Source organism: Sinocyclocheilus grahami, unplaced genomic scaffold, assembly GCF_001515645.1.
Source record: "Sinocyclocheilus grahami isolate Dianchi unplaced genomic scaffold, SAMN03320097.WGS_v1.1 scaffold1119.1, whole genome shotgun sequence".
Taxonomy (NCBI): Eukaryota; Metazoa; Chordata; class Actinopteri; order Cypriniformes; family Cyprinidae; genus Sinocyclocheilus; species Sinocyclocheilus grahami.
Genome location: NW_015506298.1, coordinates 3,030 through 20,933, shown reverse-complemented (window position 1 = coordinate 20,933; position 17,904 = coordinate 3,030). Strand labels below are relative to the sequence as shown.

Below are 17,904 nucleotides of genomic sequence, written 5' to 3'. Positions count from 1 at the left end.
TTTGTTGTCGTCTTCTAAATAATGCCGCGAGTGGGGCTTGAGGAAGTGACGTCGCTTGCGTCTGCGCAGTGCGACCTGATGCAGCCCCTGAAGTGAGACACAGGAAACAGAAATACTGCAAAATAATAATAATAACGCGACTAAACGAGCCGAAATAACGTTATAACATTTAGTTTCGTCTCGTTCTGGTCAATGAAAATGAAGAGACATTTTAGCATAGTTTTTATTTTGTAAACCACATTTAGTCTCGTTTTTATTCGTCAACAATATTGCATTATACATTTAATTATAGTCATCATCACATGACCAGCATTTACGTTGCGTCTCGTCTCGTTTTTGTCATGTGAGTTTTAAGTATATGTATAGTTTATGATGATTATTATATTATTTGCAGGTGTAATTTTCAGTCATTTCAGCCTGTTGTTAAACTTTTCAAATAATTAACTCCTACTATACAAAACAAATTTGTTGTAATTTTTGTAATGTACGGCTAGTTGTGCATTAAACAAGTTTATTAATGCACGACATGGAGGTAAAGAAACACCCGATGCGCAGCGGAGAGATCTAGCATTCTGCCTGCTTTAAATCAGACACAGAGATGAAGTAGTGCGGCAAAATCACATTTATTTAAATGCATGAATTTTAAAAAGCATTGATTTAAAATATTTATCAGATGATCGAGAGAGATGACGGTTGTGTGTGTGAATTATCTGCGTCTGTGTTTCTCTCTACAAACAGTGAAGCTGTGAGTTTAGTTACTTGGTGAGTTTTTTTTTTTTTACCTCTTTGCTAAGAAATATGATGTAGCGATTAAGTATCTAAGCTATTTATTAAAAGTCGCGGGGCAGCATTGACAAGTTTCTGTGCTCTTGAATGTTTCTGTGTGTGTGTGTCAATAAAAGCAGCGCATTAATACAGAACGGTGATTAAACTGACTTGTACCTGTGCACGATTTTAATGTACACCTGCCAGCCAATCAGAATCAAGTATTCAGACAGGCCATGGTATAATATTATAGAATTCTTTAGAAAAACAAAAAACAAAAATCACTGAAAGTGAACAATGAAATACAGCTTATTGTGAATTTAAAAAAAGATTAGGAATAAAGAAACATTTTACAACTGTCACTATCTTATCTGAGAAAAAAGGGAGTTGAATTAACTTTATACATATTGTTCCCTTTTAATTTTAAATTTGACTGAAATGCTAAAGCTCTTCCTCACCCCCTTCCCTGTCCACTTCATCTTCCATAATTTCCAGTAGGTCAGTCTATATGTGAAAACAGTCTTAGTTATTGCTGATTCAAACATTTACTAGTACCTTATTTAAATCAAAAGTTGCATCTATTAATGTTATTTAATGGACCTGAGCTAACATGGACTAACAACGAATAGTTGTATCTTTTTTTATTAACCAATTGTTAGAAAACACTCTGTCTTGAGAATGTTCCAAATATGCCTCACCCCTCCTTTCTTTCCCTCTCCCTCTCACGCTCCCTCCTCTATCTGTTCTCTCTCTCTTGTATGGTGTTTAAATGTCTCTTACTCATATGCGAGGTATGCATGCGCAAATGTATACATTAGTTTTCTTGGTTTAAATGCCCAAATAAGGACATGAATGCTAGGACTACGAGGTAAAGGAGTTCGTGAGGAACTCTGAAGACAGTTCAGCATTCTTCGCCAAAAGTCTATTCCTAATATGTACATGTTTTTCTGTACATGTGGCCATTTTATATAAACACATGTTCTTGGCCAAAGATCCTATATGTGTATGTCATTCATATCCTCATTGGTTAAGAGGGTGAAACTCCCCTCGACATATGCCTATATAATATCTTTTTTCCTATGAATAAATTGAAGTATTGAGAATACATTGACTGTGTGTTTTCTTGCTTCCCGGCCGTTATACACTTTAAGGAACTGAGAATTCTTACTTCAGCGTCTGTCCATCTATCGCTGTTCTCCATACTTGCGAAATAAGTTGACACAATGTTTACAGTATGTTTACACAGCTTTTTAAATCATAGACCCTGCTTCGGAGTAGGAGCTAATTTGGTTCTCGAAAAAGGCAGTCCGGTACTAAAATCACACCCAGTTCCGGTGGTGCGAAAACGCCAAAAAGTGGGTAGTTCCACAATTAGTTCTGGTACTATGAAAAGGTTCCCGTGGTGCGAAAGGCCCTTTTTTTCTCTGTGTCAGACTTAACTTTGTTTGTTGTCGTCTTCTAAATAATGCCGCGAGTGGGGCTTGAGGAAGTGACGTCGCTTGCGTCTGCGCAGTGCGACCTGATGCAGCCCCTGAAGTGAGACACAGGAAACAGAAATACTGCAAAATAATAATAATAACGCGACTAAACGAGCCGAAATAACGTTATAACATTTAGTTTCGTCTCGTTCTGGTCAATGAAAATGAAGAGACATTTTAGCATAGTTTTTATTTTGTAAACCACATTTAGTCTCGTTTTTATTCGTCAACAATATTGCATTATACATTTAATTATAGTCATCATCACATGACCAGCATTTACGTTGCGTCTCGTCTCGTTTTTGTCATGTGAGTTTTAAGTATATGTATAGTTTATGATGATTATTATATTATTTGCAGGTGTAATTTTCAGTCATTTCAGCCTGTTGTTAAACTTTTCAAATAATTAACTCCTACTATACAAAACAAATTTGTTGTAATTTTTGTAATGTACGGCTAGTTGTGCATTAAACAAGTTTATTAATGCACGACATGGAGGTAAAGAAACACCCGATGCGCAGCGGAGAGATCTAGCATTCTGCCTGCTTTAAATCAGACACAGAGATGAAGTAGTGCGGCAAAATCACATTTATTTAAATGCATGAATTTTAAAAAGCATTGATTTAAAATATTTATCAGATGATCGAGAGAGATGACGGTTGTGTGTGTGAATTATCTGCGTCTGTGTTTCTCTCTACAAACAGTGAAGCTGTGAGTTTAGTTACTTGGTGAGTTTTTTTTTTTTTACCTCTTTGCTAAGAAATATGATGTAGCGATTAAGTATCTAAGCTATTTATTAAAAGTCGCGGGGCAGCATTGACAAGTTTCTGTGCTCTTGAATGTTTCTGTGTGTGTGTGTCAATAAAAGCAGCGCATTAATACAGAACGGTGATTAAACTGACTTGTACCTGTGCACGATTTTAATGTACACCTGCCAGCCAATCAGAATCAAGTATTCAGACAGGCCATGGTATAATATTATAGAATTCTTTAGAAAAACAAAAAACAAAAATCACTGAAAGTGAACAATGAAATACAGCTTATTGTGAATTTAAAAAAAGATTAGGAATAAAGAAACATTTTACAACTGTCACTATCTTATCTGAGAAAAAAGGGAGTTGAATTAACTTTATACATATTGTTCCCTTTTAATTTTAAATTTGACTGAAATGCTAAAGCTCTTCCTCACCCCCTTCCCTGTCCACTTCATCTTCCATAATTTCCAGTAGGTCAGTCTATATGTGAAAACAGTCTTAGTTATTGCTGATTCAAACATTTACTAGTACCTTATTTAAATCAAAAGTTGCATCTATTAATGTTATTTAATGGACCTGAGCTAACATGGACTAACAACGAATAGTTGTATCTTTTTTTATTAACCAATTGTTAGAAAACACTCTGTCTTGAGAATGTTCCAAATATGCCTCACCCCTCCTTTCTTTCCCTCTCCCTCTCACGCTCCCTCCTCTATCTGTTCTCTCTCTCTTGTATGGTGTTTAAATGTCTCTTACTCATATGCGAGGTATGCATGCGCAAATGTATACATTAGTTTTCTTGGTTTAAATGCCCAAATAAGGACATGAATGCTAGGACTACGAGGTAAAGGAGTTCGTGAGGAACTCTGAAGACAGTTCAGCATTCTTCGCCAAAAGTCTATTCCTAATATGTACATGTTTTTCTGTACATGTGGCCATTTTATATAAACACATGTTCTTGGCCAAAGATCCTATATGTGTATGTCATTCATATCCTCATTGGTTAAGAGGGTGAAACTCCCCTCGACATATGCCTATATAATATCTTTTTTCCTATGAATAAATTGAAGTATTGAGAATACATTGACTGTGTGTTTTCTTGCTTCCCGGCCGTATTTACACTTTAAGGAACTGAGAATTCTTCAAGGCGGCAAAGAGATATCGAGGGACCAATTGTTATTTTTATTAACACTAATATTAACAAAGATTAATAAGTTCTGTAACATTGTATTGCTCACTGCTAATGCTAATTAATGCATTAAATACAGTTAACAAATGGAACCGTATTATAATGTTTACAGTTAATAAATAAATATTTAATATTTATACAAATTTAAATAAGTATTTTCCTGAAGAGAAAATTAATTTGGTATAGAGGTTTGGAACAAAATTAGTAAATGACAGTCATTTTTAGGGGAAATTTCTCTTTAAAATGGTTTATGTAGACCTATAAATTCCTTGTAATTCCTTATTAAACTCCCCCCTATTATTAACTTCCAAGTAAATTATGTACTATTAACTTCCAAGTAAATTACGTATGATTAACTTCCAAGTAAATTACATAAGCTGAAGTTTCTGGTTACATAAATGTTACCCTCTCATGTTCTCATGAAAACACACCTGTTTTGAAAAGCTATAAAATGAGCACTGAAACGGGCACGTTATTTGATTCACCTCCTGATCAAAGATGGATCTGCAGATCTCAGTTTTTCTTCTGCTCTTGCTTTTCACTGCAGGTACAAAGACAAATCGTGTTTGTAATGTTGCTGGATACAAATACAGATCACATACAGTATGTCTCTCTCTCACCATCTCTGTCTTTTGTTACTATAGGACAATCTCTCAACTGTTATAAGTGCACGGATCTGATAGTTTCTTGTGCAGATCAAAAGGAACAAACATGTCCCAGTGGATCTTACAAGTGCATGACTCTGACAACAGTGTCACAACTTGGTAAGTCCAATATGATGGATTGAAATGTACTGTTATAATTGACTGATTCAATGGAAATGTAACTTCTCACAGCTGCTATATGTAACTTCTGCTATAGGTAAGTAAAGGTAAATAACTAGCATAACAAAGTGTAGTAAACAGTCAAAGTATTTGAGCTACAAACTATGTTTATGATTATGACAATACATTAAATTAATATAAGAAATATGATATATCAAGTAGTGTAACGGAATGTTTTTGTACGGCTAAAATAACTGGAAGTGGGTTCAGGTTACAAACAACCACGCTTGCTCTGGATATTTGATCTAGTCACATAACTGCAAATGTTGGAATTGTTTCAACATCCTATTAAATGAAAGTTTGTCTTTTTTGCAGGTGCCAGTAAGTTGACCATCAAAACTAAAGATTGTGCACCTGAAACTGAGTGTAAACCTGGGACCCATCAGACACTAGCTGGGACGGTATCTGTCCAGTGCTGTGACACTGACCTTTGCAATGCAGCAGGTATTGCCCTTTATTTGACCATGTCTGACCATTTTGCCACAGTGACTTACAATAAAGAAATAATACAAACAATAATACTAAAAACACAAGTGACTGCTCAAAGTAGCGTAATATCAGATTTCAAGAGTAGTGCTGAATAATAAGGGAGAAACTTATTAGTCTAGTGCATTCAGTTTTTTTTATTGCTTTTAGAATACTGTAATTAAATTTGTCTCCAGTGAATAAGCATTTTAATATCAGTAGTAGTAGTAGCGTTCATTAACAGTAGTTTCCTTATTGTCTTGATTAGATGGCATGTATAAGGGAAGCTTCCTCCTGCTGTCGTCTCCTCTGTTCTTCTACATCCTGTTTCAGTGATTCCAGCTGCACTTCAGATTCTACCGCTGCAGCAAAAACTGAATGTCACACACATTTCTATTCATACTTTACTGAACAAAACGTGTGCATGTTGTTCTGCTGTTTTATTTAGTATCATGATTTGAGGAAAATAAACTCTGTATTTTATTAAACAATTATTAAACAAAATCCTGCATCAACAATTTAATAAACAAATAATTATAAAAAAAAACACTTTATATAATGAGTTTGCAACATCTGCAGTCATTTTGTACAATAATATTACCTGCAATCGAGACGATGTCTTTCCTTTATATTTCCTTTTCCCCTTCCTTTTCATTTTTAAAAATGTATTCTCTCTCTCTTCATAATACAAAGTTATAATAGAATGCAATGAAGAAAAAACATTATAGAGTGTACTAAACTGCTGTAATAAAATCATTACATATTAAACGTATTTCTCAGTTATTTTCTTTAATTTGTGTTTTTATTTTCTTTTGGTTGTTCAAGGTCTAGTAATGTTTGACACCCAAACAACAGTGTTGCCAAACCCCTCCCTCAGAAAATCTCTAAAACCACCCTCAAAAGTCATCTTTTTTCACAAAAAGTCACCAAATATGAAAACAAAGTAAATACAGGTAAAGGTAAAGGAAAGTAAATATATATATTTACTTAAGTATATATATATATATATATATATATATACTTAACAAATGATGACAGTATAAAAAATATAGCAGAAGATTAAGTATAACAAAAAATTCTGAAGTGAAATTAGGAAATGCTTGTGATCTGCAGGCACATCAAACATGATGGAAATGATGGAAAGACACATAATGTTGGGAATTTGTTTTATGTGTCGCCAAAGTGCATCCCTGTCCTGCTCAAATACAACAGATAAGAGATATTATGATTCTCCAAAAACTTTATTCATACAAACTTATTTCAGTCAACACACTCTATTACTACAAAGTAAGTGCAAAATACTGCATCCCAGGTAATGTTGCTGGATACAAATACAGATCACATACAGTATGTCTCTCTCTCACCATCTCTGTCTTTTGTTACTATAGGACAATCTCTCAACTGTTATAAGTGCACGGATCTGATAGTTTCTTGTGCAGATCAAAAGGAACAAACATGTCCCAGTGGATCTTACAAGTGCATGACTCTGACAACAGTGTCACAACTTGGTAAGTCCAATATGATGGATTGAAATGTACTGTTATAATTGACTGATTCAATGGAAATGTAACTTCTCACAGCTGCTATATGTAACTTCTGCTTTAGGTAAGTAAAGGTAAATAACTAGCATAACAAAGTGTAGTAAACAGTCAAAGTATTTGAGCTACAAACTATGTTTATGATTATGACAATACATTAAATTAATATAAGAAATATGATATATCAAGTAGTGTAACGGAATGTTTTTGTACGGCTAAAATAACTGGAAGTGGGTTCAGGTTACAAACAACCACGCTTGCTCTGGATATTTGATCTAGTCACATAACTGCAAATGTTGGAATTGTTTCAACATCCTATTAAATGAAAGTTTGTCTTTTTTGCAGGTGCCAGTAAGTTGACCATCAAAACTAAAGATTGTGCACCTGAAACTGAGTGTAAACCTGGGACCCATCAGACACTAGCTGGGACGGTATCTGTCCAGTGCTGTGACACTGACCTTTGCAATGCAGCAGGTATTGCCCTTTATTTGACCATGTCTGACCATTTTGCCACAGTGACTTACAATAAAGAAATAATACAAACAATAATACTAAAAACACAAGTGACTGCTCAAAGTAGCGTAATATCAGATTTCAAGAGTAGTGCTGAATAATAAGGGAGAAACTTATTAGTCTAGTGCATTCAGTTTTTTTTATTGCTTTTAGAATACTGTAATTAAATTTGTCTCCAGTGAATAAGCATTTTAATATCAGTAGTAGTAGTAGCGTTCATTAACAGTAGTTTCCTTATTGTCTTGATTAGATGGCATGTATAAGGGAAGCTTCCTCCTGCTGTCGTCTCCTCTGTTCTTCTACATCCTGTTTCAGTGATTCCAGCTGCACTTCAGATTCTACCGCTGCAGCAAAAACTGAATGTCACACACATTTCTATTCATACTTTACTGAACAAAACGTGTGCATGTTGTTCTGCTGTTTTATTTAGTATCATGATTTGAGGAAAATAAACTCTGTATTTTATTAAACAATTATTAAACAAAATCCTGCATCAACAATTTAATAAACAAATAATTATAAAAAAAAACACTTTATATAATGAGTTTGCAACATCTGCAGTCATTTTGTACAATAATATTACCTGCAATCGAGACGATGTCTTTCCTTTATATTTCCTTTTCCCCTTCCTTTTCATTTTTAAAAATGTATTCTCTCTCTCTTCATAATACAAAGTTATAATAGAATGCAATGAAGAAAAAACATTATAGAGTGTACTAAACTGCTGTAATAAAATCATTACATATTAAACGTATTTCTCAGTTATTTTCTTTAATTTGTGTTTTTATTTTCTTTTGGTTGTTCAAGGTCTAGTAATGTTTGACACCCAAACAACAGTGTTGCCAAACCCCTCCCTCAGAAAATCTCTAAAACCACCCTCAAAAGTCATCTTTTTTCACAAAAAGTCACCAAATATGAAAACAAAGTAAATACAGGTAAAGGTAAAGGAAAGTAAATATATATATTTACTTAAGTATATATATATATATATATATATATATACTTAACAAATGATGACAGTATAAAAAATATAGCAGAAGATTAAGTATAACAAAAAATTCTGAAGTGAAATTAGGAAATGCTTGTGATCTGCAGGCACATCAAACATGATGGAAATGATGGAAAGACACATAATGTTGGGAATTTGTTTTATGTGTCGCCAAAGTGCATCCCTGTCCTGCTCAAATACAACAGATAAGAGATATTATGATTCTCCAAAAACTTTATTCATACAAACTTATTTCAGTCAACACACTCTATTACTACAAAGTAAGTGCAAAATACTGCATCCCAGCACACATGACACGATGATGCACTGTGTCTCTCTCTCAGTATCTGGTTGACATGACTGTGCATGAATTGTGGTATAACTTTTGTGTCCGCGGTTAAAACAAGATTTTTTCTCGGCAATCTTGATTGATGGTTATAATGAAATTGTGGTGTGCATCATGGCAGGCGTGGCGTACTGGTGTGTTCACTGCGCAGACTCGTTGGCATGATTGAGAGCAAACGTGAGAGGTTAAGGGCCTACGGCAGGGTGTGGCCAAGTAAAAAATAAAAAATCGCTAGTTTTATTTAAATATAGCTAAAATAGCTCCTTGTCGCAAAAAATTTAAAAAGTTGCAGCTACAATGAGAGTAGCTAAATTTGGCGACAAAATCCCCAAATTGGCAACACAGCCAAACAAACACACCTCTCCCTTCATTGCTCCGCCCCCAAATGAAAAAAACACACTATGCAACTCAGACACTAGGGCTGCGTCTGAAAGCTTTGAAAATGCTGCCTTCGTAGACAGCATTCCAAGGCATCAAGGCTCGTCCGAATCCAAATTCTGCTTTGCTTCCTGTCTCTGGAGGTACCTTCTTCTGATCGAATTTTGAAGGCAGCACAGATGTATCCTTCGGTGCCTTTGATATCCCACAATCCCGTGCGTTCCATTCCGTGACGGTTGAGCTAAACAATAAAGATGGTGTCTGAAAGTTGCGTTTGGTGGTCAGTTTGTGTAAATGTATATTTCTGACTAACTTTTTGCACTTTTGATGAAATTTCTAGCGCGAAATCAGTATTATAGTAATTAAATATTCATTTAACGCGTTCTATTTTGTTGTAGATCATTAAACCGTTACGCTGCCTCAGAAGCCTGTCCGAAATCAGTTTCATGAGGTGCCTTCGTGCAAAAACGCTGCCTGCAAAGTCAATGCCTCATACGGCATCGAGGCAGCAAGTTTTCGGATGCAGCCAGAGAGTCGAAGCCGAACCGCGTCCAGACCGACCTAAACAGAGCCGCACAGCGAACTGAACCCGCCTTCAGTCCCGGTGTGTTCAACTTCATGCGGCGCCACAAAGATCGACTGCCGCCTGTCAAAAGCAATGCATTCTGGTTAGAAAATTGGCTGCGAAAGACTTGATGACAACACACTTCATTGGTCAGATTCTGTGATGACAAGCACGATGTGTGTTGCGTGTTTATTCTAACAATTCAATTCCAATAATGCAAACAAATCTGTGTTTTTATAACAGTAAAAGCATTTTAGTGTATTCGCACTGTTATCTTGAGACGCGTAAAAAATAAAAACACAGATAAAATACCACCACTTTACTGGTATTTAAATAGTATATGTTAACTTTATGTGAACTATCAAGCTGTATATAAAAAAGTGTGTCTGTTGCTCATGAAAACGTTTCTGAAACATCGATGTATTTGACAAATATTGCATTTAATTCACTTCATCTGTGACAGAGTATGTAAACACCGTGAGTAGGGATGGGCGATACCCCTTATTTTGTTTTCGATACGATACCGATATTTTTCAAGGCAGTATCGTCGATATCGATACCGATTCGATACTTCTGCACTAAACTTTTAAATTATGAAATTTATTAAATTATTAAATTACTAAGAGTAAAATGGGTAATGAAAACCACTTAACTTAGTTTAAAACCCATTTTAACCCATTTAATCCCAAATTTTTCCCAGACATGAAAATATCCAAATGATGTGTCATTAGTAACCCTTTGAAATAATCAAAAAAAAAATTTGTTGGAACATAATGTTGGGAATTTGTTTTATGTGTCGCCAAAGTGCATCCCTGTCCTGCTCAAATACAACAGATAAGAGATATTATGATTCTCCAAAAACTTTATTCATACAAACTTATTTCAGTCAACACACTCTATTACTACAAAGTAAGTGCAAAATACTGCATCCCAGCACACATGACACGATGATGCACTGTGTCTCTCTCTCAGTATCTGGTTGACATGACTGTGCATGAATTGTGGTATAACTTTTGTGTCCGCGGTTAAAACAAGATTTTTTCTCGGCAATCTTGATTGATGGTTATAATGAAATTGTGGTGTGCATCATGGCAGGCGTGGCGTACTGGTGTGTTCACTGCGCAGACTCGTTGGCATGATTGAGAGCAAACGTGAGAGGTTAAGGGCCTACGGCAGGGTGTGGCCAAGTAAAAAATAAAAAATCGCTAGTTTTATTTAAATATAGCTAAAATAGCTCCTTGTCGCAAAAAATTTAAAAAGTTGCAGCTACAATGAGAGTAGCTAAATTTGGCGACAAAATCCCCAAATTGGCAACACAGCCAAACAAACACACCTCTCCCTTCATTGCTCCGCCCCCAAATGAAAAAAACACACTATGCAACTCAGACACTAGGGCTGCGTCTGAAAGCTTTGAAAATGCTGCCTTCGTAGACAGCATTCCAAGGCATCAAGGCTCGTCCGAATCCAAATTCTGCTTTGCTTCCTGTCTCTGGAGGTACCTTCTTCTGATCGAATTTTGAAGGCAGCACAGATGTATCCTTCGGTGCCTTTGATATCCCACAATCCCGTGCGTTCCATTCCGTGACGGTTGAGCTAAACAATAAAGATGGTGTCTGAAAGTTGCGTTTGGTGGTCAGTTTGTGTAAATGTATATTTCTGACTAACTTTTTGCACTTTTGATGAAATTTCTAGCGCGAAATCAGTATTATAGTAATTAAATATTCATTTAACGCGTTCTATTTTGTTGTAGATCATTAAACCGTTACGCTGCCTCAGAAGCCTGTCCGAAATCAGTTTCATGAGGTGCCTTCGTGCAAAAACGCTGCCTGCAAAGTCAATGCCTCATACGGCATCGAGGCAGCAAGTTTTCGGATGCAGCCAGAGAGTCGAAGCCGAACCGCGTCCAGACCGACCTAAACAGAGCCGCACAGCGAACTGAACCCGCCTTCAGTCCCGGTGTGTTCAACTTCATGCGGCGCCACAAAGATCGACTGCCGCCTGTCAAAAGCAATGCATTCTGGTTAGAAAATTGGCTGCGAAAGACTTGATGACAACACACTTCATTGGTCAGATTCTGTGATGACAAGCACGATGTGTGTTGCGTGTTTATTCTAACAATTCAATTCCAATAATGCAAACAAATCTGTGTTTTTATAACAGTAAAAGCATTTTAGTGTATTCGCACTGTTATCTTGAGACGCGTAAAAAATAAAAACACAGATAAAATACCACCACTTTACTGGTATTTAAATAGTATATGTTAACTTTATGTGAACTATCAAGCTGTATATAAAAAAGTGTGTCTGTTGCTCATGAAAACGTTTCTGAAACATCGATGTATTTGACAAATATTGCATTTAATTCACTTCATCTGTGACAGAGTATGTAAACACCGTGAGTAGGGATGGGCGATACCCCTTATTTTGTTTTCGATACGATACCGATATTTTTCAAGGCAGTATCGTCGATATCGATACCGATTCGATACTTCTGCACTAAACTTTTAAATTATGAAATTTATTAAATTATTAAATTACTAAGAGTAAAATGGGTAATGAAAACCACTTAACTTAGTTTAAAACCCATTTTAACCCATTTAATCCCAAATTTTTCCCAGACATGAAAATATCCAAATGATGTGTCATTAGTAACCCTTTGAAATAATCAAAAAAAAAATTTGTTGGAAAAGTGTGTGAAAATTTTTATTTTATGGTCAGTCACAATTGTAACCGGTGGGATAAAGTGTATATTGAATTAACATATTCCTGCAGTCTTAAAAATTGGGATCTATCTTAGCCCAGCTATTTTAAACTGTTTGATCACATTCTAGGCTTACTATTATGCATTAAAAACCCTTATACAACATTGATAGGAATACTGAGATCAAATACAAAAAAATACAACCATCAACGTATTTCAAAATTGTTACTTTTTTGTAACATATATCATCACATTTTTATATTAGTGCTACCAGTATTACAACATTAATATTCTAACTTATTTGTAACATTTGAACTTTTGATTTAGTGCAATATTTTGTACTGCCATTAGGGACTGCCAGTGAATGGCTGTTGCATGCATAAAATGCAACATTTTTATTCTGACAGTGTATGATTTCTATTAACATTACAGATTAGAACATGATCTATATTATCTTTCAACGTTCAATTTAAATAACTGCAATTGTGCAAACTATGTAGGCTACAATTTCAATTTGTTTATTGTGAAATAACTCAAACATTTATTTTTGTCCTCTGATAAGCATTGTTCAGGGCTGCCATTCCCAAACGCTTTAATGCTTTCTTATGATACTTTTGGGAAACGCAGCCCTGTTTGAATGCACTGTCAGCAGTGAGTGAATGCTCTCTGTGATTGATTGGTTCTGTCCTGCAACATTTGTGTGTTCAGATGCAGGAAAATAGTTATATCCTACACAATTACTCGCTAACAAAGGTTATTCGTCCAATTCAATGCATATTGTACGCATTATTATTATTATTTTTGTTAAATAAACAAAACCACTGGTAAATGAAACGCACCTTAGTATCGATATTTTTTGGTTGAGTATCGATACAGTATCGATATATCGATACTTCGGATTGATACGCCCATCCCTAACCGTGAGAGCGTCACTACTGGGAGCAGAAAGTGTCCGACTTGACGTGTCTGCTTTTAATTCCGCCCCGACTGCCAGTGGCAGGCGAGTGTAGTTCATCTCGAACAAGCCTAATGACTAACAGTCCAAACTGTCCTGTTACTATAAATCAGGGCTTCTCAAAGTCTACATTCAAAGGTCCAAATCTGAATTTTCATCAGTGTCAAAGGTCCGGACTGAAACAATTGGTTATTAATAACATGCGTAAGAAATAAACACTTACTTAAAAATAATAATAAAGTGCCCTTTGCATTCAAAATACATGAATAACAATTGCAAAAGTGGCAAAACAATTAATTTAAGTGTCAGCAATAGAGCTAGACTAATATGGGTTTTTTCTTTGGCCGATGCCGATGTTTAGAAATCAGGGCAGCTGATGGCTGATATATGATGCAGTTTTTTTGGCCGACATGTTTTGCCGATTTTCTTTTTTTCCTCCATCTCATAAAAGGGAGTTTGAGTAAATGTTTATTGCAGGGTACAAGATAGTAATAGCTAATAGTAGTAGTAGCCTAATTCATAATAATAATACATGGCTCAAAACTTAAGCACATTCTCAAAACAGTTCTGAAGCATGCTTTTTGTTTATATTTGTTGACAGACACCAGCGTTTCCCACAGACTTGAAAATGCAAATAAATTCTCTGCCAGCAGGAGGCACTGTTGGAGCGGGAGATATAGCGGTTTCCCCGGTAACGGATGTAATCAAATAAGCACTGCTCACAAACGCTACTTTATCAGGCATTACAGGAAAGACTAAATGAAAATGACATCGAAGCTTTTCTGAAGGTGGTAGGTTCTTTTCAAAGATACATTCATATAAAAACACCCGCGCTGCATTTTAATTTTAAAACGTGCATTGCTCATGTTTCAATGAAGTGGGCCTATAAGCCTCTTGGAAAATCTAGCTATTTGTGCTGGTCAGTTTTGATATAGTGACGGGCCGCCACAAATAACTAAATGTATGGGAAACACTTGGACAATGCTATAAGTCAAATGACCGGCATAATCTAAGTAATAATAATAATAATAATAAAAAAAAAACATATTAGCGGTGAAGTGTGGCGACAGGCTATGTCAAATTCTCACTGGATTTCATGACAACAATGTCACGCAGGAAAACTTAAATATCTCGCCTTCGCTTTCATTTCGGACAATCTCCAAAAAGAAATTTAAAAAAATAAACAAATGATTTACAAGTTTATCTTTGCGTGCACATTTGGGCGGCATTATGCAAATATTTCCACATAGTGAGGTAGATATGTGGGGGCGTGTTAGAACGAGCCGTTTTAGGGGGGGCGTGGCAGAGTCTTAACTTTGATAAAGAATATCTCTTTGGTTGAGACTTTAGTCTTTGCAACTTCAGGGATCTTATCTATGCACAATCAGCTTGTAACATTCCAAAGAGAAAGGAAAACTTGAAATCGCATCATATGACCCCTTTAAAACAACTGTGAACACTTGCTCACTCTCTTTCCTCCCCATCATGAGCGTAAGCGCCCTCTACTGCTGGCTACAAGAGTGTTGTGTGAATTAATCCATTGGTAAATCCGATATGATGGAGATTGAGGTCTATGCAGAGCAAAAGTGGGTATTTCTGACATTGTGGGTGTTTTCAAACTGATGGGTTTCTCTAAATTATAATGATCCCGCTTACCTAACACCACCCCTAAACCTACCCATCACTATGACGTCAGCCAATCAGGTAACATGGTCGAAAACGCCCCGATCTTTCCTGCAGAGATTTGGTATGATGTGAAAATCTACTGAAAGTATAATTTATTTTGCAAAGCCGAAGTTTGCTATTTGCAGTAAATGACTTCCAATTCATTAGCCTCTATAGGTAAATAAATAAAGTGTAGCAAATAGTAAAACTATTTGTGCAACAAAAAGGTGTATTTATGATTATGATAATAAAATGTCCTAGCTGATTGTAACCCTTCTCTGAACTTTTCAAGTCCATGTGCAGTTTGGTTGGATGAAAAAGTTTACTTTATCTCTTTAATTTATTGCTGTTGAAGTGAATGTATGAAGCAAACTCTCTGCTGAAATAACCACAACATGAACATTAACTTATGCACTCATCTCACAGTCAGATGCGCATGGAAATTGGATCGCTTCAGTTTAGTGACTGTAGTTTAGGATTAGTTGGGACGTGCATAGCTAATATTCTAGGGTAGTTAATGATGGAAGAATGCTAGCTTTCAATTGTGTTTGTACATAGTCCTGGCTGTGTAAATAGGCGAAAAAACTATGTGGATTAGACCGATCACACTGGGCAGCCCAACACTCTTGTAGAAAATCAGCAATATAGGGAGGGCATTAACACTCATGATGCTGAGGAGAGACTGAGCAAGGGGAGCTTTGCAGAAAGACCGTAGAAAGAGCAATGCCTGAGTAAATGTCAGAGAACTCGTTTAAAAGCACAATGTAACAGTTTCATCATAAAATATCCAAAAATCACTTGCACAGTGTTATATATTTCATGCAGTTGTGCTTTTATGTTATCCCAAAGTTCCCAAGGATTTGTAAATCCAGAGAAATTTAAATACTGGGCAGTTCTCATACCACGGGGAACAAACAGGATAAAAGAAAACAAAGGACTATTCAAAAACAAAACACGAGAGAAGGAGCGCCGCTTACTGTTTAGGTCTGCTGTTCTGTCACGACTCGTAAGCACAGGAATGAGCGAGGAGACGAGGAATAAAGTAAATCAAAAGGGTTTTAATGAAGGCACGCTGGGGATCACAGGATGGGAGACATCAGGCAAACAAAATGACACTTAACAGCAGACAGAGAACTGAGAACACTTTAAATACACAGACACCAATGGGACACACCTGGGAGCAAATTAACGAATTAAATCAAAACACAACTGGAGACGAATACACACAATGAGGACAGGAACAGGAAGGACCAAATAAGGGCAAGGAAGGCACATGAGGAGCAAAACACACACAAAACACGGACCAGAGTCTGACATAACTCCCCCCTCCCAGAAGGCGCGTCCCACGCCATACAACATCCAATGGGGAGAGGGGCAGGGTTACCGGACAGAAGGCCTCCAGGGCGGCGCCCGTTCCGGGATCTATGGCGGAGCTGGCAGTTTGGGGCGCCATGGCGGATCAGGGGACTCAGGAGGCCATGGCCCCAGCCCCCGCCCTGGCCTCTACGGCTGGAGCCCTAATCCCCCCCCCCAAAAATACTTGGGGAAGATTTCGGGCTCCGAGGCCCGCCGTGGGCCATAACCGGGGACTGAAGCCCTCCGTGGGCCATACTCGGGAACAGGCGCCCTCCGTGGGCCATACTCGGGGAACAGGAGCCCTCCGTGGGCCATACTCGGGGAACAGGAGCCCTCCGTGGGCCATACTCGGGGACCAGGAGCCCTCCGTGGCCCACACTCGGGGACCAGGAGCCCCCGGCGGCCGTGGGCCATAACCGGGGACTGAAGCCCTCCGTGGGCCATACTCGGGAACAGGCGCCCTCCGTGGGCCATACTCGGGGAACAGGAGCCCTCCGTGGGCCATACTCGGGGAACAGGAGTCCTCTGTGGGCCACACTCGGGAACAGGAGCCACTCGGGAACAGGAGCCCTCCGTGGGCCACACTCAGGAACAGGAGCGAGCTCTGGGGTTGGAGCCGACACTGGAGCGATCTCCGGGGCTGGCAGGCTTGACTCAGGAGCAGCCGGCGGGCTTGTGGGAGCCGCGGCTGGCGTGCTTGACTGAGGAACTGCCGGCAGGCTTGAGAGGTCTGTCTTCGGAGCGGCCGATGAACTTGACATTGGCCTGGCCGGCGGGCTCGTCTTCGGAGCGGCCGGCGAACTTATCAGCACGGCAGTTCTCACACCACGGGGAACAAACAGGATAAATAAAAGAAAACAAAGGACTATTCAAAAACGAAAACAAAACACGAGAGAAGGAGCGCCGCTTACTGTTCAGGTCTGCTGTTCTGCCACAACTCCGTAAGCACAGGAATGAACGAGGAGACGAGGAATAAAGTAAATCAAAAGGGTTTTAATGAAGGCACGCTGAGGATCACAGGACGGTAGACATCAGGCAAACAAAATGACACTTGACAGCAGACAGAGAACTGAGAACACTTTAAATACACAGACACCAATGGGACACACCTGGGAACAAATTAACTAATCAAAACACAGCTGGAGACGAATACACACAATGAGGAACAGGAAGGACCAAATAAGGACAAGGAAGGCACATGAGGAGCAAAACACACACAAAACATGGACCAGAGTCTGACAGGTTCATTGTCGCCTATGAATGACTTAATATCCACACTACTGGTTTCCACTTGTAGAAACAATGGCAACACACATGGACAAAAATGCTGCTGTACAGTTAAACTAAATCCATTACGGATGTCGCGAATAAAATGAAAATGAAATGAAAAGTGTTGACAGCAACATTAGAATTAAATCTGCTCC

At 37.7% G+C, this 17,904-nt stretch overlaps 2 protein-coding genes across 2 annotated transcripts; one reads left to right on the top strand and one right to left on the bottom strand.

Moving 5' to 3' along the window:
• The first annotated feature begins 4,650 nt into the window (after window positions 1-4,650).
• Window positions 4,651-6,244, top strand: LOC107566976 (lymphocyte antigen 6B-like). The gene is made up of 4 exons (XM_016252554.1): window positions 4,651-4,734; window positions 4,832-4,951; window positions 5,327-5,455; window positions 5,745-6,244. Exons 1-4 carry the CDS (start codon window positions 4,686-4,688, stop codon window positions 5,810-5,812), a joined length of 366 nt encoding a protein of 121 aa, XP_016108040.1. The 5' UTR covers window positions 4,651-4,685; the 3' UTR covers window positions 5,813-6,244.
• A 9,207-nt stretch (window positions 6,245-15,451) lies between these two features.
• On the bottom strand, window positions 15,452-17,305 carry LOC107566974 (atherin-like). Its single transcript, XM_016252552.1, has 3 exons — window positions 17,044-17,305; window positions 16,665-16,867; window positions 15,452-15,503 (listed from the first exon to the last, which is right to left on the bottom strand). Exons 1-3 carry the CDS (start codon window positions 17,239-17,241, stop codon window positions 15,452-15,454), a joined length of 453 nt encoding a protein of 150 aa, XP_016108038.1. The 5' UTR covers window positions 17,242-17,305.
• Between the last annotated feature and the right edge of the window lie 599 nt (window positions 17,306-17,904).

Coding starts and splice junctions, on each gene's coding strand:
- LOC107566976 (XM_016252554.1), top strand. CDS start 4,686: ATGGATCTGCAGATCTCAGTTTTTCTTCTGCTCTTGCTTTTCACTGCA. Junction 4,735..4,831: donor GCTCTTGCTTTTCACTGCAG/GTACAAAGACAA, acceptor TTGTTACTATAG/GACAATCTCTCAACTGTTAT. Junction 4,952..5,326: donor GACAACAGTGTCACAACTTG/GTAAGTCCAATA, acceptor TCTTTTTTGCAG/GTGCCAGTAAGTTGACCATC.
- LOC107566974 (XM_016252552.1), bottom strand. CDS start 17,241: ATGTCAAGTTCATCGGCCGCTCCGAAGACAGACCTCTCAAGCCTGCCG. Junction 16,868..17,043: donor GTGGCCCACGGAGGGCTCCT/GTTCCCGAGTGG, acceptor CGGGGGCTCCTG/GTCCCCGAGTGTGGGCCACG. Junction 15,504..16,664: donor GAGCCCGAAATCTTCCCCAA/GTATTTTTGGGG, acceptor TGGTTATTTCAG/CAGAGAGTTTGCTTCATACA.